Below are 25,764 nucleotides of genomic sequence, written 5' to 3' on the forward strand. Positions count from 1 at the left end.
TAGTAAATAATGTTAAGATTTGTGAATGGTTTTGAGAAAAAGACTTAAAATTATTGATAAAATGAATTAATATAGTAATTTATGATAATAGAACGATGGTAAGTGAGCTAATATAATTTTCATTCATTAAAAAACATTAATTTATAATAAAAATAATTTTAAAAAACTATGACTAAGCTAAAATATACTGTTTTGAGAGAAAATTGTGCATGTTTTAAGCTTCTATTATATTCAAAATATTTTTAGAGACAACTGTATTAATTTAAACCTTTTAGAATGATGAACAGTGTTTTTGAAATAAAATTGTTTTTGACATATAAATATTATGTTGTATTTAATTTATCAATTTAAAACATAAGTATTGTTAAGTGAAAATGTATTTTTTATTCAGCTTTGCATGTTCTAACTTGCAAGAAGAAAAATAAACATGCAAGAAGACCTAAAAATAAATGTTTGAAAAATGTTTTGGATATAAGCTTAGCTGGGATGCTCACTAAAGGTATTGTTTTGATCAAAATAAGAATACTATTTTGTAATCAGCTTGATTTTTAATGTCTCATTATTTTATGCAAAGTTTTAGGTAGAATAGGCTGATTGTTGCTTGAGTTCAGTTGTTTTTCCACAAATTAATGTATTGCATATTAAACATCAACCAAATTTATTCCTTTAAATACTTCTTAATGAAATAAACTCTGATTAAGGACAGTTTTAGTCGAAATAAAAAATGCTTGGCAAAGTTACTGCATGTATAGCAATGGAAGTTTCTAATTGTATTGTTAATGACTGAAACTTTTGCACAGTTTGACTTAAATTCGAAATGATTCCACACAAAAAAAATTCTTAAAAACTAGTTTAGTGTTTTACTGCCTGTATAGAAGTGAAAGTTTATATACTTTCAATTGGTAACCTGAATAATGACAACACTTTGTTTTAAATTGATCTATTCATTAGTTATAATGTAACAACATAAACTGTTCTTTAATTGTTCTTTGATAAGAAGGCTAATTTGTCAAATTTTTATTTGTTTTAAAGTTGATGAAAATTAGTTTGAAATGTCAAAACTCTTGGAAGTTTTTTTTACATTAACTCTGCAGTCAAATATGTTTTAAAATATCAAACTGAAATTCATTTTGATTGTTGCTTTGTCATAACTTGTAGTTTTAATTGTTATTAAGTTTTAATTTAAATTTTAGAGACAGTTTCAAAAAAGTTAAGTAAAAATTCCTCTTATTTTTAAATTTCCAAACAAATAGCTTTTTGTAATATTTGTTTTATTAGTTTCTTTGTTATGTAATAATTTAGCATGCTTGATCAGAACAGTTTAATCAAAAATAATTGACTATGCTAATCAATTATATTCTATGAGTTTTCAGATAAAATAAGTTTGTTTTATTCTATCACAAGTTAATCTGTTTTCCTTTTTTTTACTTTTGTAATGAACTTATACTTACAATTTACAAAATTTTGAAGTAGTTGTGTAAATTATATATTTACATTTGTTTTTGATCAGATGAATATAACTATACTTATATTTTTTCTAAACACATGTTTTTTTTATCAATAAATTAAGACTTTAGGCAAATGTTAAATGTTTTATAATTCTGAATATTTTTAGTTGTAATTTGTGTTTATTAAAACCTTAATGTTTAATATAATGAGGTTTTTATAATATATTTTATTTGTCTTGATTAAATCTAACTATCCTTAAAATTTGTTTTTAATTATGAAATTTCATATCCTCTTTTTTTCCTTTGTTCAACAATTATAAAAACTTACGAAAAGAATATAAAATTATAAAAGATTTCAAACAACATAAACAACTTTACCACAATCAAACAAACTCAATTATACAAAACAGTATACTCCTATAAGATCAACTAAGAAGAAGAAGCCTGAGCCATCCCCGTTGAGAAAGGAACAAATGCACTCAGACCTCGGCCTTGATGATTTCGGTTTGTTGTTGAGTTGTTATTGTATTTATTTTCTAACTTGTTTGAATTTCAACTTTACTTCATAAGTTATTTACTAAAATTAGTTTTCAAATATTTCAAATTTTAAATAAATTTAATTGCTATTGATTTCTATGGCTTCAAACATAAAGCTCAGATGGCTTTACAGTCAGTCATTAAATTGTTATTTTACTTAACTTATTTTCTAATAATCTATTAAGTATGACATTAAATATTTGTTAATAAAGAACACGTTTAAGTTTAAATAGGTTAGAATTATGAAAATCAAGTTCGATTAATTTAGTTGCTTTTGATTTATGAGGCTTGAAACATTTATTATATATTAAAATCTGATCCATGTTTCTCAAAGCTTGCACAGATATCTTTTTACCTATTAGAAAAAATTTTGAGTTTATAAAAGTTTTCAAAATGCATGTTATCTCAGACTTTGATTAGATTTTTTGTTTATTAAAATAACTGGTTTTTATGTTTAAAATAGTTGCATAGTAACTTAAATGTTGCAAATTTTATAAATATGCAGAACTTATTCTAAACTTCAAAGTATAAATTTATTCAGGGTAAAATTTTTTAACAAAATTTATCAAATTGAAATTATTAAGCAATTAAGCTGTTATATAAGTTGAAAATTGACGTTTTTACTTATGCATTTTGATTTTTTTAACCATAGTGTTACAGATATTTTTACTAAAAAAATAAGTATATACAAAAAATTAATTTTATTTTAATTATAAAGCACTGAAGTACAATTTGATGAGCTAAACAATTATTTATTTTTAAACAAAATAATTTTAAAGATTACTTGCTGTTTTAAAAATACTATGAAAATTTTATCATTGAGTTTGAATGTTATAAGTTAGTTATTAATTTGTATAAAAACTTTTATTTAAATAATATTTTCAGGAGTTGATTTTTCAAGCGACCTATCCAGCGATGACTCAATAAGTCTTCCTGAACTCACATTGCCTGATACTGAACTTTCCATTCATAGAAAATATGAGGTAAGTTGTTATTTTTGAAACAAACTTACCAGTAATATAATATTCATGGTTTTGTTAGTTAACTACTTATATTAAAAGCAAAGTGTGATAATATACTTTTGTATTTAAAATTTTCTTCAACATCTTTATTGTATGCTTAAGTTTTTGTTATCATTGAATTGAAAAGTATATACTACTTGAAATTTTGACCTTATCAAAGTACCTAATAGTTATAAATTTTATTTTTATTTATTATTACTAGAGTTTTTCACAATTGAATACTTTTGAAAACAAGCAATCAAATTAATACCAGTGTTTTTGAATGTATTTTTTTTGTTTTATATACTTCAAAAAGCTATAAACTGTTTCCACAGTTTCTTCTAACTATTTTTACAGATTTTATAAACATGAAAATTATAACGTCCAGTTTAAAGTGTTTATTTAAATTGAAGATTTCATTTTGATACTAATGATAAAAAGTGACAACTACAATAGTATAAAATTGTGTAAAGTACTGAAAATCAGAAGTTTTGAAACAACAATTAAGTAAAATACAGTAATAATATTAACTTCAAATATGTTATTAACTCTTTTAAATAATTTTCTTTGATGAACATTAAGATCAAGAGATTTCTTAGAATTTTAATAATTCTTTTTGAAGTTAATATACTTTAAAGTGTTAATTTGTGGTTACACAACTAATACAAATTAAAACAGGGTTTACCAAATTAGTATTCAAATCCCCCCTTTTTCAAAAAGTAACTATCCTCTTTATCAAAAGCCCAGAATATGTAGTGTGAGTTAGTTGCCTTTTTACTTGCTAACACCCTCTTTGCTGCTAATTTTTATTTAACTTTTTCCTTTTCCCCTTAAAAGCTATTGCCCAAAAAATGGCTATCTCTCTCTTTTTGCGAAACCATGGTTTAAAACCTGATGCAACACTTGAATCATGCATTGATATAAATCACTGTTTTTTATTTTTAAGCTTACTAATTGTTTTTGATAATTCTGTTTTAAAATATTATTTTGGCAGTTACTACATTACTATTTTAAAGTTCATTTAAATTACTTGTATTTTTTAATTTTATTTTTTCTATATAAAGGCAAGAAATATTACATTTAAAATAATAAATAAACTTTTTGATAATGTTTTAACATCATTTAAGAAAATAATTAAAGTTTAAAAGTTTCAATTGAATTATTTTTAAGTAAGCTACTACTATTTCATTGAATTTTTTGAAATATTTCTGTATCTTAACGAAGATTTTTTTGTGTGTCAAAAACAATTTTTTAAATTAGTTTCAAATTTATGCCAAAATTAAAAAACGACATCTTGTTTTAAAATAAAGTTTTTTAGATAATTTTAATATTTTTGTTAACTTTTTTTATTCTTTGACATTTTGATATACCTGATACATTGTTTAAACAAAGTAGCTTAAACAAGAAATAAAAACGTTTTTCTTGCTTTTTTCTATCACTTAGAATTTTATAAAAAGTTACCAACTAGTATAAGTGGCTTGAAAATTAATTAAACATTTTAAATTGATAAAACTTTAATTAAGTTGATAATGTTTGAAACCAACAAAAAAAAAAATTTCCAGGAACTGCAAAAAGAACTTAATGTAATATCACAAAAGCATGAAAAACAAATAAAGCTGAAACAAGCAAGAATTAAAATGATTCAAAAAGCGTGTGCAGATCAAGTAGCTGACAAAGAAAATCTGATTTCAGATTTACAAGTATGTTGATTTAAAATAAAAAAATACTTGCTAGAGTAAAACTTAAGTTTAACTAGTATTGTAAGCACAACTTTTAATTGTAACACATTTTTTCAAAAAAAAAAAAAGGTTTTTGTTTCAAAATATATTAGTTTACTTACAATAAACATTTTTTTAAAATTCCTCAGACTTTTGTTTAGTTTTTATTAAGCTATTCTAAAAACATTGGGTTTTTGTTTTTTAATTAAAAAAAATGTTTTATAAAGTTTTTTTTTTTTGAATAAATAAAAATAACTGTTCATAATTTTTTTTTTAAACAAACACTTTACTTCATCTTCATTTATAAAAAATTACAATTGGATTTTTTTATAAATTAGTTATAAAAAGTATCAAATACATAAAAGAAAACAAAAACTCTATTGTTGTTTTTCAGTTAACAACTTAAAAAGTTGTAAAAAGAAATTTTTTATCTAATTTTAGTTTCAAATAAAAACGCTAAATAATTAAAAAAAATTTAAATTCCATTTGCTATAACTTAAATAATATTATAAAGTTAAGTATTTTTTAAATAAATCAAGGTTAAAGTAACAAAATTTTCACACTATTTAAAATAAAAATGTTTATATCAGAACAAATTTACTTCACAAGTTGCTGTTTAAGTTTATTAAAGTTGTCAAGCAAAATATTTAAAGTAAGGGGATATGAGGCATTATTTTACAAAGCTTTACAATAACTTTCATATAAGGATTACAGTTGATACTCTGAGTCAGTTTTTAGATAATATAGACAATTAACACTTAAGATATTGTCATTTTTTGAAAGAAATTCCTATACAAAGTTAAAGACAGCAAATTTTTTCATTGTCTTTTTCTTTAAAATTTTAAAATTAACTAAATTTAATTTTTTATTTTTATTTGTATCCAACTGACCTCAAATCTTAGGAAATGTTCTTTGTATTGTAAGAAAGATTTTACAAAAATGTGACTTACAAAAATAACCATTTTATAGCAAAAGTTTTTTTTTCAGATTTTGGAATTGAAATTATATTTCTACTCAATATTTTTTAGTTTCTACAACACAATTGCTTAAAAACTGTAAAAAAGATACATTTTTGAAAAAGTAGTTTTTTATTTAACTGTAAAATTGGCCCATACAAAAGGAATCTTACTGAACTGTCCTAAACTATTACTCTTGTATCTCAAAAACTAATTTGTATTTTTTGAAAAGGTAAAAAGAAGCTGTTAGCTAGATCTTTAAATTGATATCAATGTGTAAAAAGTTACCCCCAACTATGCCAGTTATACAATGTACTTAATTTTAGATAATTTTATACAGATGTTTTTTAGCAAGTTCTAGACTTTATTTTGAAATAATACTTTCTTTTGACGAGATCTTTGACCGAAACTTAGTTTGTAAAATAAAGTCTTGAAAGAATAAACTCATTATTTCTCCTCTAGTAGTTGAGATCTCTTTATTTGTTTTCTAAAAATAAAAACATATAACAAAACTATCTTTTGTAAAAAAATCAAATATTTCGTATTCTAATACTTAAATATTTATTTTTTTTTATAACAATTAATTTTATGTTATCATCGAATCTTATATTACTGATATCAACTATACTGTTTTTTTTATTTACTTTAATTAAAATTTAATTTAGTAAACTGTATCTAAGGCGTGACACAACCCTGTATAAAAGGTTTTTTTTAAATTACTTTAGATCATTAGATGTCCAAAATTGATAAAAATAACATTTAACCAATCATTTAATTTTTAACTCAGAAGTTTATAGTTTAACATAAAATAAGCAAACGTAAACAGTTTTACACAATGGCTAAGTTAAAAAAAAGTATTCAAAAAGTTTATGCAACTAGCAGCTTAAATAATCAGTTGAAATTAATGAGTACAATGTTATCTAAAATCATTTAGAAAGATTAATGTACAAAAGTTGTTAAGGATCAAACAAACATTAAAAAAATATGGAGAAAAATCAAAAGTATATAACTTTTTTTCAAAGCTGTGCACATTGCATGTGTAAAATTTTATAAATTATGTCGGCAGTAAACAGTTTTGTATAAAGAATATGTTCAACTGTAATTTATTGAGTTTTGCGAACATAAATTTACATAAACCCCATGAAATTATTTCAACATTATAATTGCAACACACATAGGATATGCTTGAAGATACTTCACAATCTTCAGAACACAAAGTTTTAGTGAACAGAATAGAAGATTTACAAAAAACCAAAACTGACTTGCACCAGGAAATTATTAAAAATCAAATTGAGTACGAACAAAGAATTCATGAGGTTTAAATATTTTAGTGCTTCAACAGATTTAAAATGTACTTAAAATTAATCTTAAATTACTTAAAAATAAACTATTAGATATATTTTATACTCACTTTTACTTAGTTTTATAAGTCTGAGCACACTAAAAGTATTAAATTTATAAAAGCATTATAAAAATAAAAACAAATTATACAGTAATCTTCCTTTATTCTACCAATATATGTTTCTGTGTGTCAACGAATCAACACACTTCAACTGGGTTCTGTAAAAAAATAATTACTGTAATGAGAGAATAAAGGAAGATTACAGTATAACTTGTTTTTATTTATATTCCAGTGAAGTTACTTCACTAGGATCTTTTGTTAGCAAACAATTAAACCTAAATTTTGAACAGTTAAATCATTAGTATGATTTTTAGTATATGTTTTTGATATGAAAATATTCTTACATTATTAAAAGTTAATTGTATAAAACGAAACAACACAATTATCTTTTAAGGCCTTTTTTGTACATTTTTTAGTTTTAAGGTAATTATTTTAAATAATTAGTTACTTCTACAAAACTTAAAATGATTTCTAATCAATTAAACTTTTTAAAGTTTTAATGTATTTCAGGAAATATTTTCCAAATGCAAGTACTGCACTGACGAAGTTATGAATTCTAGTTTTGAGGTTCGTTTTTTAAATTATGAAATTTTGTTTCAATTTCTAGGTTTACATATGATCAAAAAAAAATGATAGTTTATATACTTAAAGTTCATGCGATGCCAAAGTTAGCATATAAGTCTACTAATTATTTTACTTATTTACAAGTATTTTTGTTAATTGTACTGATTTTTTTTAAGGAAATATAAACTGTTTTTTTTTGTTACAAAATTATAATTGTTTGCATTATTCAAAACAAAATATAATTTATTTTTAAAATGACCTTTTCACTCTAAATATTGTTTTTTTTTTTGTTTCAAGTATTTAAAAGATCCTATTAGAAATAATCGTACCATACTGTTTTATCATTAATAGATAAATACAGCCTTACTTTCAAAGACATTACAACATACAATTAATTTTAATGAAACACAAATCTTCTTGATTTATACTTGTAAAGCTAGAAATACTAACAATATAAAATGTATCTATTTATCAAAGTACTCTTAAAGTAGAAAAAGGTTGCCTAGTGCTGAATCTTTTTTATTTCTACAAAGAAAAATATCCATATAAATTGCCTTTTTTATACCAAATAAATTTCAAAGTATCCAAGTTATCTCTTAATAAATTAAATCTATATATATTATCTCTTAAAATTTATAAGTTTATAGAAATTTTTCTGAATATATACCAAAATAGAATTAAATTAAAATTAGATAGTTTTTTATCATTAGAAAAAAATAAGGAAAAACTCGCTAAGTTCGTTAAATGTTTATTCGAATTCGTTTAACTGATAATAGTTCGCTAGTGTAAATGTTAAGAATTAAAACAGTACAAGTTGCAATTGGACTTTGTTGTCGTTTGTAAAATAATACACTTAACACTTACTTAATATAAAAATAGTTGAAGATTTAACAAATGTTTACAGAGTGCCAGTGACTTTTGGAGATCATATTTCAACTCGAAATTAGATACGAAACGAAAGTAAGCATTATTCTATTAGTTATTACTAATTATTCATACATTTGTGAAGTTAAAACAAATTAAATTTTAGTTATATGATTTGAATTTTTTTCATAGCTTATGCTCGTAGAAAAGTAAGAAATATTTTACATTTTTTGCAATAATTTTTTTTTCAATTAATTATTATTGTCAATATAGAGAACAATCCGAATTTGGTTTCCATGGGCAAAATGGAGTGGAGAAGCAACAGAAAAGTTCTTTAGTTAGTTTTATTTTATATATACGATAGAGAAATAAATAATGTGATACATACTAGTAGTGTTAATTTTTGTATATCATTGTTTAGTAAGAAAATATTTATTTATGATGTTGTCCACAGTTTTTATTTACTTTACTTTTTTTATGTTTTAGTTTAGTCCGAAAAAGTTTAGCATTTTGTATATAAAATTAATAAGTTTTATAAAAAATAAAAAGTTAAAATCAAAGTAAGCTTAGATAGTAAATTAAATTATTTTATAAATATTATTATTGTTTATTGTGCAATATTGGACTCAGGCATCAAAACCTGAGCCACTTAAACAAGACACACAATGAGAAAATAATGAAAAAAAAACATTTATATTCAACAAAAAATAAACATAAACAAAACATCAAACAAAGTTAAAACTATAAAGAACTCATTAATAAGTTTAAATTATTTACTTGATATAAAAGGCGATAACTTAGAACATACAAAAACATTTGTACAAAGTATATAAAAGTAAATTAATAGTCTGTTATGGGAGAGGCGTAGGGAAATTAAAATAACTAATATTACAATTTGAAAAAGGAAGAAATCAGCAGTTAATTTAGATAAGATAAATACTATAAAAGTTTTATTTATTTTCTGTATTGTTTATAATGGAAAGTTAATGAATTTTGATATTTATAGTATATAAATTAAATCTTTTTTGCTTCAATCAAAAATGTTCCCATTCTCTTTGTCCCATTCTGTGGTAACTTGTTCCACATAGTCTTTGCTCTGTGAAAATGTGAACCTTGCCACTGACTGTTGTAAAAATTATGTACAGATTTAATTTTTCTATTATTTTCTCTTAACCGATATTAAATAGGGGAAAAACTGAAAAATTGTTTGAAAAAAAACCTTGTACTTTCCATTAATAATTTTATAAAGAGTAAAAAAATCAAATTCCCATCTTCTATACTATAGAGACTTCAATCCAAGTTTAACCAGTCTATCATTATATGATGTATTGGATATGTCACATCGATTACATATAAAACAGGTAAAATTTATTTGCACAGACTCAATTTTATTAATATCGTTTTTTAAATAGGGTGACCAAATTTGGGTATGTATTCTTAGGACGAACGTATATATATTTTAGATAGTTTTGTCAGAATTGTAGCTGAATTAGTTATAAAACTTTTTGGTATTTGATAAGACGAGATTTGTGCAACTTAATATAAATAATTTATACGTCCATTCCATGTTAAACTTTATGAGATATATATTCCTAAATCCTTGGAAAATTTAACTGATGGTATCTTAGTTTAATTAATTACAAGACAAGCGGTTCGTTTTTATAAATTGTTAGAATTTTACATTTTTTAGGATTCAAATCAAGTTTTCTTGTTTTTAGCCATTTGTAGATATTATCTGGAGTAAATTGTAAAGACTCACTAAAAGTATTGAACCTAATGTTTAATTTAATTTTCAAACTTTTATTATATTTCTAAGCATATTTTTTTAAAAATAATATATTAATTTCAAGAATCAGAATGACGAAGCTATCAATATAAGCCACAATGAAGAAATAATGGAGAAAGAAAAAGAAATTGTCTCAATCCAAGCTGAAGTTAAAATCTTAACAGAAAAGTAAACTTTTTATAAATGTTTTTGTATAAATATCAAACTTATGTTTATACTTTTGTTCAGGTCTGCAAAAGAAAGGGAAGAACTTATAAACGAATTGAACAATGTTAGTATTTTGTTATAAATTGTTATAATACATTACTTAACAGTAAAACTGGCATATAATTCTTTTAGAAAAAAAATTGTTTTGCTTTTTATGAATGTAAGTGAAGAATAACTTTTCTTGTACAATAAAGTGTTTGCTAGTTTTGACATCTACCCAGTAGGTAGTACCTTGAGTGAAATGTGTACCTTATATTTAAAAACACTAAATAATCTTTTTAGCACTAAATAATAGTTGATATCTATTTATTGTTTTAAAGTATGATCCACTCCAGTTTGATTTAGGTTAACCGGATTATTTTTCAAGTATGTAAAATTTTTGTTTTAATCGTATTAAGGTAATTTTTTGTTTGAACAATTTAATTCATTTAACCAAATATCCTAAAACAACTTCACCCTATTTTTTTTCGAGATTAAGTCTGTATGTTATTGATTTCCCTACACTACTTGAAACCATGTATCGCTGGTTTTAGCATTTTGTGTCAAAATAATATTTTAGCCATACTTTCTGATGCTTTTAAAAAAACTATTATTAGAGTATGATCCTTAAACTGTATCATGTTTTTGTTAGGATCTAAAAAGTTTCAAGGTTTGTGTTAGTTTGTATTGGTATATTAACCATCAGAAGGGTTCTTAAACTTTGTTTGTTGTTTTTGTTTACATTTTTAATATTGTTTTCATAAAATTTAAACTAACAAGTTTTAAATTACTCAACCGTAATTTCTAAAACAAGTCCTGAAAAACAAAAATTTTATCTTAAGTAAAGTTTCTGATGATAATGATAATTTACAACTAAAAGTTTATTTATAAGTTGTTATGGAAACTGAAAAGTCGTTTAATTTCTTTGAATAGAAATATCAACTTTTTGAAAGGCAAGCTTTTGTTTATCAGTCTGTAAATTGAAGTATAAGAAAGCCCTAATTAAGCTAAAAAGTTTAATTAGTGAACGTTTTAAATATTTACAAAATGTTTCAGTTGAGAGATGAAAATTCGAATCTGAAGTCACAAAACAACAAAATTCTTGAGAGCAACAGAAGCTTCAAAAGTCAATTGTCTGAAAACAGCCGTGTTTTAAATGAACTCAACTTGTTAGTTTTTATAATTGTTATTTATATATTAATTTAAATTTTCTCAAATTCGTCTTTAGTTTTTGTTACAATAAACTAAAGCAAGGTAATTTATATTAATCCAAGAAAAAGTTTTGGACGCAAAACAGAAAAATTGACCAAAAAGTTAACTTTCCCAAACTTTCAGGTCAATCAAAAACAAAAGCGAGTTGCTGAGGAGGCAAGCCGAAGAACTTCGATCCAGCAAGTCGAGCTCCGACGACCTCAGGAAGAAACACGAATCCACCAGGGCGGAATTTGAAAACCTCAAGAAGCAAGTGGCGTTATTGGAGGCCAGCCAGGAGGAGCAGACGACAAAACTGCAGCAGGAGAAGGAGGGTCTTCATTCGGAGAAGGAGAAGATCTCGGAGGAGCTGAAGGTGGTTTGGAAGGCGAAGCTCTCCTTGGAGGAGCAGGTGGCGGTGAACCGGAGACAGGAGAGGGACTGGTCGGAGGAGATGGAGCGGTTGAAGCGGGAGGTGCAGGAGAAATCGGAGGAGGCGCGGAAGGAGATAGAGCTGTCGAGGGCGACGATGGAGGAAACGAGGGAAGAGTCGGAGGTGAGCCTGAACGCGTTGAAGGAGAAGTACTCCATACTGAGGAAGAGCTCGGAGGAGAACGTGCGGAGTTTGCAGGTGAGGGAGAGAGAAAATGAGCTGATGATCAAAACTCACAACGATAGAGTTAATGAGTGAGTTTTTACTTGTTTTTAAATTTTATTTATCCTAAGACAGTTTAATTTTATGTGACTTAAATGTGTGTTTTTTGTAGATGATATTTTTTTTGCAGGTTGCGAGCTAAAATAAGCTCATCTGAAGACGAACTAAAGAAAATAAAAGAACTGATGACGAATGCTGATAAAGAGATAGAAGACAAATCATTCGAGGTTTGTTTTCAACTTTTTTATAACATCGATGATGTATTGTTGAGCTACAAAATGTTAATATTGTTCATACAAACAACTGTATACTTCTTCATTAAATTTAACTTTAAAGAGTTCAGTAAAGGTGTTGTTCTTGACGAAAAAGTATAAAAACTTTTCAGTAAAATTTCTGTTTCATTCTAAACTTTAGTTTTTTTTGTTCCGATTGACAATTTATTAAATTTAATTTTTCTAACTGTTAGGATATGAGTAAAACTAATATTACGCAAATTAACTTTTGTGTTTAGACAAAAACTGTAACTTTTATGATAAAAAGTAAAAGGCTTGTTGTTAAGCAAATTTTTATGAAAATGCTGAAAAAAAAGTACGATACAAGTAATCTTTTAAAATACTTTGACAGTTTAAAAATGTCCCTAGAAGAACTGAACTATTCGCAAGTTGTTAGTTTTTTTAGAGACTTGGGTTTATTTATTAAGTACAGTTTAAGATGAAAACAAAGTATTAAACAAAAAAAACATTGAAGTGGATTTATGTTTACAATTTTTTCTAATTAGAATTTTTAGAAAGTTTTGATCATTATAACCTAGTTTTTTATAAGTCTGTATAACTTTTACGTATTGGATTAGAATTGTGTATAAGTAATCAAAGAAATTTAAAATTTTCTAAGAATTGTAGATTAAATTTTTCACAATCTAATTTTAATTTCAGATTAAAAACTTAATTCAAGTAATAACCAACACAAATGATCGACTGAAAAATCAAGGAAGCACCATATCTGAACTTGAAGAAAAATGTTTGAACAAAAATGAAGAACTTAAAAGTTGTAAAGAAAGTTTCGATCACTTGAAAAAAGATGTTAGTATTTAATTGTTTATATAAGCTCGTATTAAATGTAAATGTAATAATCTTTTAAAATACTAAAAATGTTGTAAATTTTGTTAACAAAACAATTATCCTCAGAATGAGAACGTTGTCAAACAATTGAATGATGAAAAACTGACAAGTCTCGAAAAACAGAAGAGCTTGCTTTCCGTAGAAGATTGTCTGAATTCAAAAATTTCTGAACATGAAAAAACAAAAGAACTGCTCAGTCAATTGATGGCTGAAGTATGAAAATTTTGAATCAATTTAAATATATATCATTTTTAGAGGCTACCTATAGCTTTAAGTAAACAGTTTTAATGTGTTATCTAACCTGAAAGAAAACTATTATTACAGGGTTGCCACTTTACCTGGAAACCTGAAAAAACCTGGAATTTTTTACAAAAATCACTTAAAAACCTGGATTTTTAAACATGTTAAGAAGAAAATTTTTGATTTTACACTAAAAATCTACCACATATGTAGATAAAAAACTTTTATCATCATCAACATTTTTTTTATTAAAAAACAAATTTGAAGTAGCTTTACAGTATTTTAACACTATTAAACACAGTTTTTTATCTTTAAATTAAGTTTAAACTGAAAATAGACCCAAAAACAAGTACTTTTGAAAACCTGGAGAAAATTTGCCAAAAGTCAGTGGCAACCCTGTTTTATGTATAAACCTTTTCTGTTATAATTTCTTAAACCTGAATTATTTTTACTAATACAATCTAAGATACGATACAGTGTAGAATAAAAAACTAATCTTAGTTAATATATTAACTATAATACAGTCAGAGAAAAAAGAGAGCAGCTACAACGAGCAACTGCAACAACTTCAGAGCAAACTGGAATCCACAGAGTCTGTACTGAAAGATTCTGAAAAGTCTCTTGCTCTGAACATTCAGGCTAAAGATGAACTGGACGAAATTTTGAAAGATTACAAAGAGCACGTTAGATAATTGATAATACTTGGTGTAGTTATAAAATGTGTGATGTTAAAACTGAAAACCTTGTAAACTTTTATTTTGAATTTTGTGAGGGTTATATTTTAGTTTCTCTCTAAAGTAGCTTCGATTTTTAAAATTTTAGGACGAAAAATATCAGTTTAATTAAGCCTTTATATTTAAAGTTAAAGAGTCTTTTGTTCTAAAAGTTTACATTTTCTACAATAAATTTAACTCGGTCTTTCTTTTCAATGTTATCTTCTTCATTTTTTTGACTACATTTTGATTTATAACAAAAACAGAACAAACTCTTATACCAATTCATAAAAGACATTTAAGATGTTAATGAAATTTTAGTTTCAAGTCCTAACCAGGTGAAATTAACATTTCTGTGTTTTTATGAAACTAAATAAAAACAAAATGTTTTAAAAGTTCTCACTTTTTCCAGAGTGAAACGGCAAAGATAATGTTACGAGCGGATTTCAAAAGAAAATGCGAACTACTAACATTTGTGGAAGACAAGTTGAGCTCAGCCGAACGACAGTTGGAGTTGTCATCAAAAAGAAACGACTGCCTGCAATTAGTAGTCGACAATCAGTGTCATGAGGTATTTATTTTTTATTAAATTTGAATTTAATTAAACAAAACATTGATAAAACAAATGAGTTAAGATGTTTATTTATGCTCAATTAACTTTTTTTTTTTCAAAAAAGATGAAAAAGTTAATCCTTTTTCACATTATCTTAAGTATTTGATTACTTACACTAGCTGTAAGTTGTGAAGTGTGAAATGTTTTACAAACTTTAAAAAGATTACTTCTATAGTATTATAATAGTGTTTCAAAATTATATTTTGTTTTATTTTGTAGATTGAATTTTTAAAAGAAGCACTTGAAGAAAGAAATTCTATTATAAAGGAAAACCTACCGTTAGTGAAAAAATAACTGAAATAATGTATGTATTAAATACAAGTTTTGAATAGTTTAACTCATTATTAAATTTTTATAGAAATATCAATTTTCTTTAAATCATAATTAGTATTTTTTAACAGGATTTGTTATTTACAGTAAAAACATTCAAACTAAGCACTTTACAAGTTTAGTTGAGATAATTTTGGTACTTTTAGTTGTTCAAAATATACTAAACATTTCATGATAATCTGATGCATATTTGAAAAACTATGAAATTTTGTCCAGTTTTAGTACTTAATTAAAAGAAATTACTATTTTTAAATCCGTAATATTTCTTGTAGAGGTCTAATGAAACGATTTAACAAAGTTGTAGAAGAAATGAAACAAATAAATGCAATGGTAGGAAACATACCTAATTTTGTTGAAGAATGCTCACAACACTTCAATAAGAAGGTTTGACTAGAATACTAAATGTATTCAAAAGATAAAATACTAATATAGATACGTAAAAAATTAAAATTCTTGAAATAATTTTAGTTTACAACTGTTTTATTATAGTTATTAGTTTTTTTCTGTTGTTGAGCTGACATGAAAAGCATTTTAAAATTTTCTACAAAACACCTTTTAACATTTTTTATTGTAAATAATCTACTATCAACTACAGGTAATGCAGAGACTGCACCTAACTGACAGAATGTACAAAAAAATGCTTTTGAGGTACAGAGTGGAACTACAAACAAGGAAAAGACTGCACAATGAACTTATTGAACTTAAAGGTAATAAGTGCACAGAGTGCAACTTGATATTAACAGTCTCTAGTTTTTTTCTAAGAATTTAAGTAGCTACATTAATAACAGTTTTAACACATTTATCCTCCTATTTGTCCTTAACAACTTGTTTAGTATTTTCGGACAAAGTTTTTAGTTTTTTAAATATTGTTAAACAAGACATGTTTTTCCCAATAGTGTACAAATCACCATTTTTATTTAATTGTTTTTTTTTCATTAAATAAACAAATTTAGGTTTTTAAGATGTTCAGTAAATTGTTTATTACTTTTATGGTGAATTTTGTAAAAGTTTTACAACGTTTAGTAGCAAAACTCAATAGTATTTAGACAATTACCACCATTTTATTGTATATTTTCTTCATTTACTAACAACCAGGTAACATCCGGGTATTTGTGCGCATCCGCCCTCCTCACCTCTCGATCGGGGGAAATTCCCCAAACTCGATACAGACGGACAAGGACGACGATTGCGTCATTCACGTGACGAACTCCCGCCACAAGTTGCAAAAGTACGAGGTTGACAGAATATTCGACCAGAACGCGACACAACAGGACGTTAGTTTGAACAAAAGTAAAATAGTTGTTCATTAATATTAATTAAAAAAATTAAAATTAATTAGTTTCATATTTCTATTGAAAATTATTTTGGTGTCCACAGAACTGATCATGTTTGGGTTAAAATTTAAGTTTTTATAATTATTTAAACTCTATTTTTGTCTAAATTGAAATTATATTAATAGAAATATTGCTTAGTGAGTAGTAAAAATTTACTTACAAATTATAATACTGATTTTTTTTTATTGTTACAGGTTTTTAAAATAGTATTAATTCAGTGATCATTAAGTTGTAAAAGTAGCTTATTTATTGTAATAATTGATTCTTTATTGATTTGTAAAAGTTACTCATAAGTTATGTTAGTTGAGAAAAAGTTTTAAACTTGATTATTTATCTACGTTCTGCATACTTTAGCTAGTTACCATTTCTTCTCAAAATATAGCTAGTACTAAAGTAACAAAGTTATTATCATGCTTGTAGGTAGTTGCTGTTGATAAATAAAGTTATAAACACACAAGTTTTTTTAGTAAATAAACATCCTACAAAACCAAGTATATACAAGAGTTTTAAATGGTAGTAGTTGATCAGTTATAATAAATCTTTGAAGTTAACCTAATGGTAAATGTAAAATTGTAGTTAAAGTCATTCTACGTTTTTAAAATTAATTATAAATTAAATATCCAGCTTTACAAAGAACTATCAGGGTTGGTAACACCTTGTATTAACAGTTTTAACTATAAACTATTTTAAATATTTTGAAAATTATTTAAAAAAAACAGCTTTACAAAGAAGTGTCTGGTTTAGTAACATCTTGTATGGACGGCTATAATGTTTGTATTTTTGCTTATGGACAAACTGGATCCGGAAAAACTTACACTATGGAGGTAAGATAGTTTAAAGAAAATGAAGATTTTAGTTTTAAGATTAATTTAAGATTTTTAAAGTTAAAAGTTCTAGTTATTAACGATTTTTTATAAAAAAAAATCCAAATTAAGTTAAGTTTGTTTAAATAAAGTAGTAAAAACTTTAAAAGAACGTAATATATTAAAACTAAAGGTTTTGAAACCACCTAGAGTTCTTTTTGTTTTTTATGATAAACATTTGGTATTCCATATAAGCATATCGTGCACAGTGAATCATACAAAACAATAATTTGTTTTGCATTTAATATATTTTAAAATCAGATCGTACTTAAATTTTATATTTAAATAAAATTATAAAGTTTATGATTTATGTACTAAAAACTATATTTAATAAGTTTATGTCAGTTCTAACGACAAGTTGCTTTTGAAGCAATAAATGCAATACCAGCTAAAATTTAATGTATAAAATAAAAGTATACAACACTTTTCTAAAAAAATAAAATTTCATGATTTTTTAGTAAAAACTAACTTTTATTAATGTGTTTGAATAAAACTTTACAATTTAAAGGGCACAGCCAACAATCCAGGGATCAACAAAAGAGCGTTGGAAGATTTGTTCAGCACAGTGGAGCAAAGGTCGTGCCAATGGAGCTACACTGTCAACGTATCCATTCTAGAAGTTTATAATGAAACTGTTAGGTGGGTTATAATATAAGTTAACTCATTAGTTAAAAGAGTCAAATTTATAAATATTTTACTAGATAAAAGCATCCTGTATAAAAATTAGTAAATGTTATATTTATAAATTAAATAAGAAATAAGTTTATGAAGAAAAAGTGGGAATGACAAGAATTAGTCTGACAAAAGTTGAAATTTAATAAAGTTATTACACTATAATGATTTGTACCTATAGATTACTTGATACATATAGAAATAGTATATATCTTAATATAACCTTTATAACTATTAAATCAAAAGCATGCTTTTTAAAAAAGTTTTATTTATGCGTAAAGTCTTTAAGATTATTCTTTTAGCATAAAAACAAAAACTTTTAGTCTTTTCTTACGGTACTCATTTAACTTTTTGCAATGATGTTTTATTATTGTTAAGAAAAAAATAAGTTTTGTTTAGTTCTACTGATTGATAAATATAGAATCAAATTGTGTATTAAAATACAGTTTCGTACTTAATAAAATTACTAGGAGAAACTAAAGTCTTATGTTCAAAACTATAACAATTTTGTCTAAAAGAAGTTAAATTGTTTTAAAAACTCAAAACTAGCAAAATGTTTTATAATATATTTTAACAGGGACTTATTAAATGGTTCGAGCGAAAAGTTAGAAATTAGAATGAGTTTGGAAGGTTCTAGGGAAATACCCAATTTGATAACTACACAAGTAACCACTATGGAAGAAGTTATGAAGGTTATAAAATGTATAACTATTCAAAATACAAATTTAAATGTTTGTTAACAAAAGTTCCTAGTGAAACAAGTTCACTGGAATATATAATAAAAACAAATTATGCAGTATCCTTCTTTTAGTGTACCGACATATGTTTCTGTGTGTTAACGGATTACTACACTTCAACTGGATTATGAAGTTCTTCCTTCTATTCATAACCCAGTTGAAGTGTGTTAATCCGTTAACACACAGAAACATATGTCGGTACAATAAAAGAAGGATACTGTATAATATGTTATAAAATGTATTAGTTTTATTGAATATTTTATTAAAATGTATAACCTTTATTAAATGTTAGTTTTATAATCTTATATGATTGCTTTTAATATTATTAAATAACTATTTAATTAACTTTTATGAAGACTTATTAGTTTCATAAAACATAAATTACAAGAAAAATAATCTGATTTTATTACTTAAAACTCTTGTGTTCATTAATTACAAATAAAAGTTTTAAAAAATAAATTGTTTTGAGGCACCAAAAAGGAACAATTACAAACAACATTTGTACGCTTTTTTTAGAATGTTAAATAAACAATAATTAAGTAATAATAATTAAAACTCTACTCAAATTACACATCTGAAAAAGGTCAACCGTTGTAAGACAATCACTAATCGTAAGAGTTTCTCCTGTAATTTTTAATCATAAACAATATTATGTGCAGATATTCGAGGAGGGACGGAGGAACAGAGCGGTGGCAAGTACGAACATGAACGAGCACAGCAGCAGATCACACTCAGTTCTCATCATCAGTGTCAATGGGAAAAGTAAAACTGATGCTAGGACTTTACATGGTATGTACTTAGTTGGTTTATTTTATGTTAAAAGTATTTAGTATTATATCTCAAACATAACGATATTGATAATAACTTAATAATTCAAGCGCTTACAATATTTTTATTAGTTTTTTATTATTGCAAGTCGAACATGAATGTCAATTCTACCTCTTTTTTGTTTGGCAAACAATTTTTTTTCAGGAAAACTCAACCTGATCGACCTGGCGGGATCGGAGAGGGTTTCGAAGTCGGGAGCAAGTGGGGACAGGTTGAAGGAGGCGCAGAAGATAAACAAGAGCTTGTTGGCGTTGGGTGACGTCATACAGGCGTTACGTCACAAACAAAATCACGTGCCTTTCAGAAATTCCAAGCTGACGTATCTATTGCAAGATTCATTAAGTTTGTTTTTGTTAAGTTGATTTTTTGTTTTTAGTTTTTATGTTGACTAAAACAAATCTGTTGAAATTCACTACAGAAATCAACAAAACTTCAAACAAGCTAAATTTATGTTTTTGTATTATAAAGGCTGAGCGTAGTAAATAGCATTAAACTAAAAAACTACCAAAAATCTAAATATAAAAAATATTATATTTGTTTTATTTTATGTTTACCCTAGGTCAGGGGTCGGCAGCCTTTTGTAACTCAGAGAAAATTGCTCGCGGGCTGCACTTTTTAGAAAAAATTCACTTTTTAGAAAATAACTCGCGGGCTGCATTTGGCCCTCGAGCCGCAGTTTGCCGACCCCTTCCCTAGGTGCGCATATAACTATTGCTGGAAGTTTATAAATACTAAAAAAATATCATTTCATAGCATATATTGAAAACGATATTTTTTTTGTTACGTCTAGAGGTGATCTAACTTTATGTAGGTATTAATTGAAAATTTTACACAACTAATTAATAACTTTGAAATTATTCAGAACAACTATCTTAAAAATTAATTGTTACGTCACAGGTAAGGACAGTAAGACGCTCATGATGGTGCAAGTGTCGCCAGATACGTCGTCAGTTTCAGAAACAAACTGCTCATTATCGTTCGCGCAACGCGTGCGGGCAGTACAGTTGAACTCACTAAACAAGAAGCATCACTGAAATGAAATAGCTGAAATATCACAACCGAAGCGCTGTTTTCTGCGTTTTTGATAGTTTGTATGTAATAAATACATTGAATATTGCAAATATCATTGTTTTACCGTGATTTTAGACTTAATATTACCTTTGGGGATTATTTATTAGTGCGGTCTGCATTAAAATACAATTTCTGTTTAACTAAAGTTTAAAAATAAACTTAAAAACATTTTTTTTTTCAATGCTATAAACTTATTCAAAAAGTAATACTATAAAACTGAATACAATTTTTTTTTCTCTTCAAATTATTATTGTGCATTTTACTGGTATTAGTTTGCACATCATGCAAGTTATTATTTGTGCTTTATATTTACCTACTAATAGCCTCATAAGCTACTAACCACTGCAAGTACTAACAATCAAATTATTATGCCATGTTTTTAGTGTAAATAAAACTTATCTCTTTGAAACATGCTCTTTTTATTAAATTTGAAATGGTAGTAAAACATTTAGTGTATTTACCAACTATGTTGTTTAGCTGTAATGAAATATCTACTTCAGTTAAATAGTTTTTTATACTTAATATAAAGTTTAAACATTCTTGTAAACTTTCAAACTACAAATTAATTCAAGCAATGAAGTTTAAATTAAAGTGATAAAAATCTACACAAATATATTATTTTAATTACAGTCCAGACAAAATTTTAACTCTGTTGGTCTGCAAACTAGTTGACTACTTACATCAGGGACGGGCAGTTTACGGTTGGCACTCCGGTATAAAGCTTTCGGTACGCTGTGTATTTTTTAGCTTATAAATAGCTAACGTAAACCAATTATAATTGAGCTTCTTTACAATAAATATTTACAAATGTGCTCTTGATTAATGTTTTAGTAAACAAATGTGATTTTAAAAATTAGTACAAGTTTTCCTTTTAAAAACATTTTATTTTATAGAACTTGTTTTTAACAAGACCAGGCCTCTGAAAAGTTTTTTTAGTAAACCCACCCTGTTACTTTTTAAACACTGCCTGCATAAATGGTTCACATCCACTGTTGTTACTCAATGGTAGTTATAATTTCTTATATTTACCTATCAATACATTTTTATTTAACATAAATAGTTTAAAAAAGTTTTATACAGACAATTAAACATATTTACTTTTAACTACAAACCCTCAAATAACTATTTTAACAACATTTACAACTTATCACGTTTTTTAGATCTTACAGTTAAAAAGATTTTATTTTAACCATAAGTATATGGCTTGACGTTAAAATTCTTACTCAAAGAAATATAGAAGTAGAAAAATGTCCATACGCAGATTAATTAATAACTTTCAACATTGAAAACGAATGTTTCTAGTCGGTTGTAGTTTTTTAATTAATAGGATGGATATACAAAACAGATATTAGTCGCCGTTTTTTGTGAAATAAAATTACCAAATTTTAATCTTACCCACCTGAATTTAGAAAAAAATTTAATTTACTAGAAGGTATTGACCACTTTGACTATCAAACAGTTATATAGCTGCGTTTAGGTTTTAGACTTCTAAATTTAAATTCACTTTAAAATGTCCTTATAGTGAATAAAAAGTAAGATTGTTTTATTTAGACTTTTAAATCTTGATTTGGGTGATTTTTAAGGTTTCAAATTGGTTGTGTGTTTAATGCAAAATAAAATTGAAACTACCTGCATAAACAAAAACAACTTCTTTATAAATTGAAAAATAATAATACAAAAACACTTGCATATTTTAAAAGTAGTTCAAGTTCAAACTACAAACACACTTTTTACAGTAACCTTTGGTAATAAAAACATCAAGGGGTTTTATTGAAAAAAAATACAGCTGAAAAATACAAACTTTTACCAGCGCAAAAAAACAAGTAGGTCTATACAAATAAATTTATTTTAATTGTAAAATATCTCGTTGTATTAATATTTCTTAAATGAAAACTGCAAGCTGCTTATAACAAGCGTTTTAAAACAAGCTGTCAAAAAGTGCAGTTTGAATAGAAAACAGAATAAATACTAATCGCAAGGTTGTTAAAAAGTATTATTCTATGTTATGTAAATTAATTATTAAACTTGTGCTTTTCTCTGTTTTAGTTTGGTTTTATAATAAGGTTAAAAATTCATTAAACAACTAATCTTGAGAAAGAAAATAAAGTCTTGTATTCTAAAAACTACCATTCTAAAATCAATCTTCAAAACTTCAAAAATTATTTGATATCTTAGATTTTATATCTGATAACTAAAAACTCCTAGTCCAACGAAAATATTGATTTTTATTAAGTAGATTAAATCTAAAGTTTAAGTTATAAAGTAGTACATTTCAACAACTAAAAAACTAATAAGGTTATATTTTAAAAATATGAACGAGATATTTTTTAATTTTGTTTAAAATACCATTAATATAATCATAAGAACATATTCCCTTTAAAAACTTAAGAATATGAAATATTTACCAGGAATTATCAAAAATTTACTTTTATCAAGAAAGTTCATTTAAGTGTTTTTATTTAACTTTTTGTGTGACAATTCTTACAAGCTAACATTTTAATATTTTTCAAGTGTATGTATTGTTAAAACTGATAAAAACTAAAATCAGATAGTAGTATTATTACAATATGTTTTTGTTAAGACATGTAAGCATCATCACTATAATAGTAGGAAGTAGTATATTCAAATTTATAAAACTTTAAACATCACCACTATACAAAGTTGCAGCTTACACTTTTACTGTTGTTTTGTTTAGACGTAAGTTTTGTTTCTATTTAGTTTAAGTTTAGATTTTTATTTATAAAACTTAATTTTTTTTGAATTTCTTCTTAGCCACATGAAATAAGTCTTTATTTACTTCACAGATTTTTACCATCTAGTACTTTTAAAATGTCTTAATTTTAATTATAACAAGCATTTTAGAATCAAACCATTCACAATGAAAAAAAGTTTATTCTACCAAAGCTTTAAGTTCACTAACTTAGATCAGATTTTTATTCTTAAAATAATTTTTTTTATCTAGTTAAATTTTAAAAGCATACTTACATACACAGTTTGTATCAATCTGTTTGAGTATTTACTTTCAAACTTTTAAAATAATCAACTACTAAACAGCAAGCTCTTTTTATTTTATTTATCGCTGAAAGTACGTTTTTTTAAACTGTTGTAAGGATTTTTAGAAACTAGTTTGATTAATTTTGTTCTATATTCATTTATTAAAACTTTTGAAAAGTAACTATATATATTTAAAAAGATTATGAAAAGTGTACATAACTCCAATAGTTTTTTTTATTTAAAAACTTTTAGTTTAAGTTTTTAGTAAACTTAGAAATAATTCCCTCATAAGAAGCAAGTGTATAAAACAATGTTTACTATTTTATAACTTGCAGATAATACAATAGTTTGTTTAATGTGAGAAATGATAAGAAAAGTGTCATTCATCTTTATTTTATACTTTGTTTCATGTTCAAGTAAGTTGTTTTAGCACTTGCCAAGTTACTTAATAAAACTTTTTTTGACAATAAAACTTCTTTAAATGCTATCTAACAAGTTACTTAGTTAATTTTATAGTTATTTTTTTATTTCTAATACTTTTTGAGATGAAGTTTTAAAAATAATAATAAGTTTTTTATACCGCTTGGCTTTAAAAATTACCAACAAGTTTTGTGTTAAAAACCGGAACTTAAAGCATATTTTAACATATAAAAAACTGAACATTTAACTTAATTTTTGTCAATTAATTTAAAAATTATGTACAATCTAGTTGAAACAAGAAACAGCAAGAACCACTTCTACTTGCAATTAAACACTTTATTTATTCTTTCAAAAGCCAGACAACCAACAAAACCTATTCAATTATTGGTTTTAAAATTACTTATTCCAAGCAAACAATCATTTAATATATTTAAACTGCTGAAAAACAATAAAACAGGCAGAAAATAGTGTATTTAAATCATTTAACTAGTTTAATTAAAAGTTGGTATACAATCTAAGTGCAAAAAATATGAGGTTTATTTTTGCTTCTACTTTTTATTAAGCAGTTTCACTAATACTTTTAATGGTCATATACAATACACATTTAAAAATAATTATTAAATAAAGTTAAATAACTAAAGCTAAAAGTCTATAAACAATTGTTTATAGACAATCAAATTTATAGACAATTAATCAAAAAACATATAGTTCTAATCGAACAGGCAGGAGGTGTTGTGTACCGAACCCACCTGACAACGGTCACGTGACATGTACCAACAGCGCTTGGTTCGGGAGCCAGTGCAGATTCAGGTGTCGTCAGGGATTCCAGGTTGCGCAGGGTGACGTCATCACGTGCAACCACAACAGTGTGACGTCACTGTACGGGTGGGACAAGCGGCCACCTATGTGCACTGGTTTGTTGAAATTAGAATATCACAGTTTTTACTTTAAAATTTGTTGTAACATATTTTAACCGCAGTTTTAGACTTGACTAAATAGCAAACTTTACGAAAATTGTTTTAGTTTTTTTTATTGTAAACATTTATTTGCAACAAAAGCATGTAATTAATAGTTTAAGTATTTGCTTTAAAGTTGTTTTTTTAGATATTTATTAGTTCATCTCCGTTTACTTGAAGGTTATTAATATTTTACCTGCAGAAAAAACTAAAAAAATATTGCCTCATAACTTTATTAAGTTTCAGCAACTAGATTATTTGTTTCACAAAAATCAGTTTATTTCAAAAATACAGCGATAAAGTGTTCTAATCAATTTTCAAATCCGACCAATGGGAGAGCTAGTTGCTCTGACAACCGGTGCTCATTTGAGTGTGACGACGGGTATCGGTTAACCAATCAGAACGATGTATTTTGCGCTAATAGTAGCAAGGGTGGGGTTTGGAGCGACCCTGCCCCTAGTTGTGAAGGTAAGTAACTGTTTAAAAAAGAAGTTATATAGTTTTCATAGTAAAATATTTGATAAGTTACATAGTTTGAAGACATTGCACTATTCTTTATTAGTTTCC

General features: G+C 25.5%; 1 protein-coding gene across 2 annotated transcripts; it reads left to right on the forward strand.

Annotated features, from left to right (window-relative positions):
• The first annotated feature begins 28 nt into the window (after window positions 1-28).
• Window positions 29-21,230, forward strand: LOC145843799 (uncharacterized). Of its 2 annotated transcripts, XM_082951030.1 has the most exons (28): window positions 29-98; window positions 392-499; window positions 1,859-1,952; window positions 2,871-2,968; window positions 4,549-4,686; window positions 6,839-6,976; window positions 7,573-7,629; window positions 8,531-8,586; window positions 8,764-8,827; window positions 10,341-10,444; window positions 10,505-10,547; window positions 11,519-11,631; window positions 11,798-12,340; window positions 12,439-12,535; window positions 13,241-13,387; window positions 13,493-13,639; window positions 14,191-14,349; window positions 14,792-14,950; window positions 15,212-15,270; window positions 15,595-15,706; window positions 15,918-16,029; window positions 16,418-16,596; window positions 17,376-17,480; window positions 18,028-18,158; window positions 18,769-18,883; window positions 19,588-19,717; window positions 19,901-20,098; window positions 20,654-21,230. In XM_082951030.1, exons 3-28 carry the CDS (start codon window positions 1,922-1,924, stop codon window positions 20,788-20,790), a joined length of 3,372 nt encoding a protein of 1,123 aa, XP_082807156.1. In that variant the 5' UTR covers window positions 29-98; window positions 392-499; window positions 1,859-1,921; the 3' UTR covers window positions 20,791-21,230. The 2 variants fall into 2 exon arrangements, with proteins under 2 accessions (XP_082807156.1, XP_082807155.1); XM_082951029.1 differs by lacking the exon at window positions 392-499.
• The last annotated feature ends 4,534 nt before the right edge of the window (window positions 21,231-25,764 follow it).

This window comes from Thalia democratica, chromosome 9 (genome assembly GCF_965202585.1).
Source record: "Thalia democratica chromosome 9, ktThaDemo2.hap1.1, whole genome shotgun sequence".
In the NCBI taxonomy this organism is placed as follows: Eukaryota; Metazoa; Chordata; class Thaliacea; order Salpida; family Salpidae; genus Thalia; species Thalia democratica.

Excerpts from the sequence above, each read along its gene's own strand:
- LOC145843799 (XM_082951029.1), top strand. Across the intron at positions 10,548-11,518 it reads TTATAAACGAATTGAACAAT|TTGAGAGATGAAAATTCGAA; the intron begins GTTAGTATTTTG and ends AAAATGTTTCAG. Across the intron at positions 14,350-14,791 it reads TGAAAGATTACAAAGAGCAC|AGTGAAACGGCAAAGATAAT; the intron begins GTTAGATAATTG and ends CACTTTTTCCAG.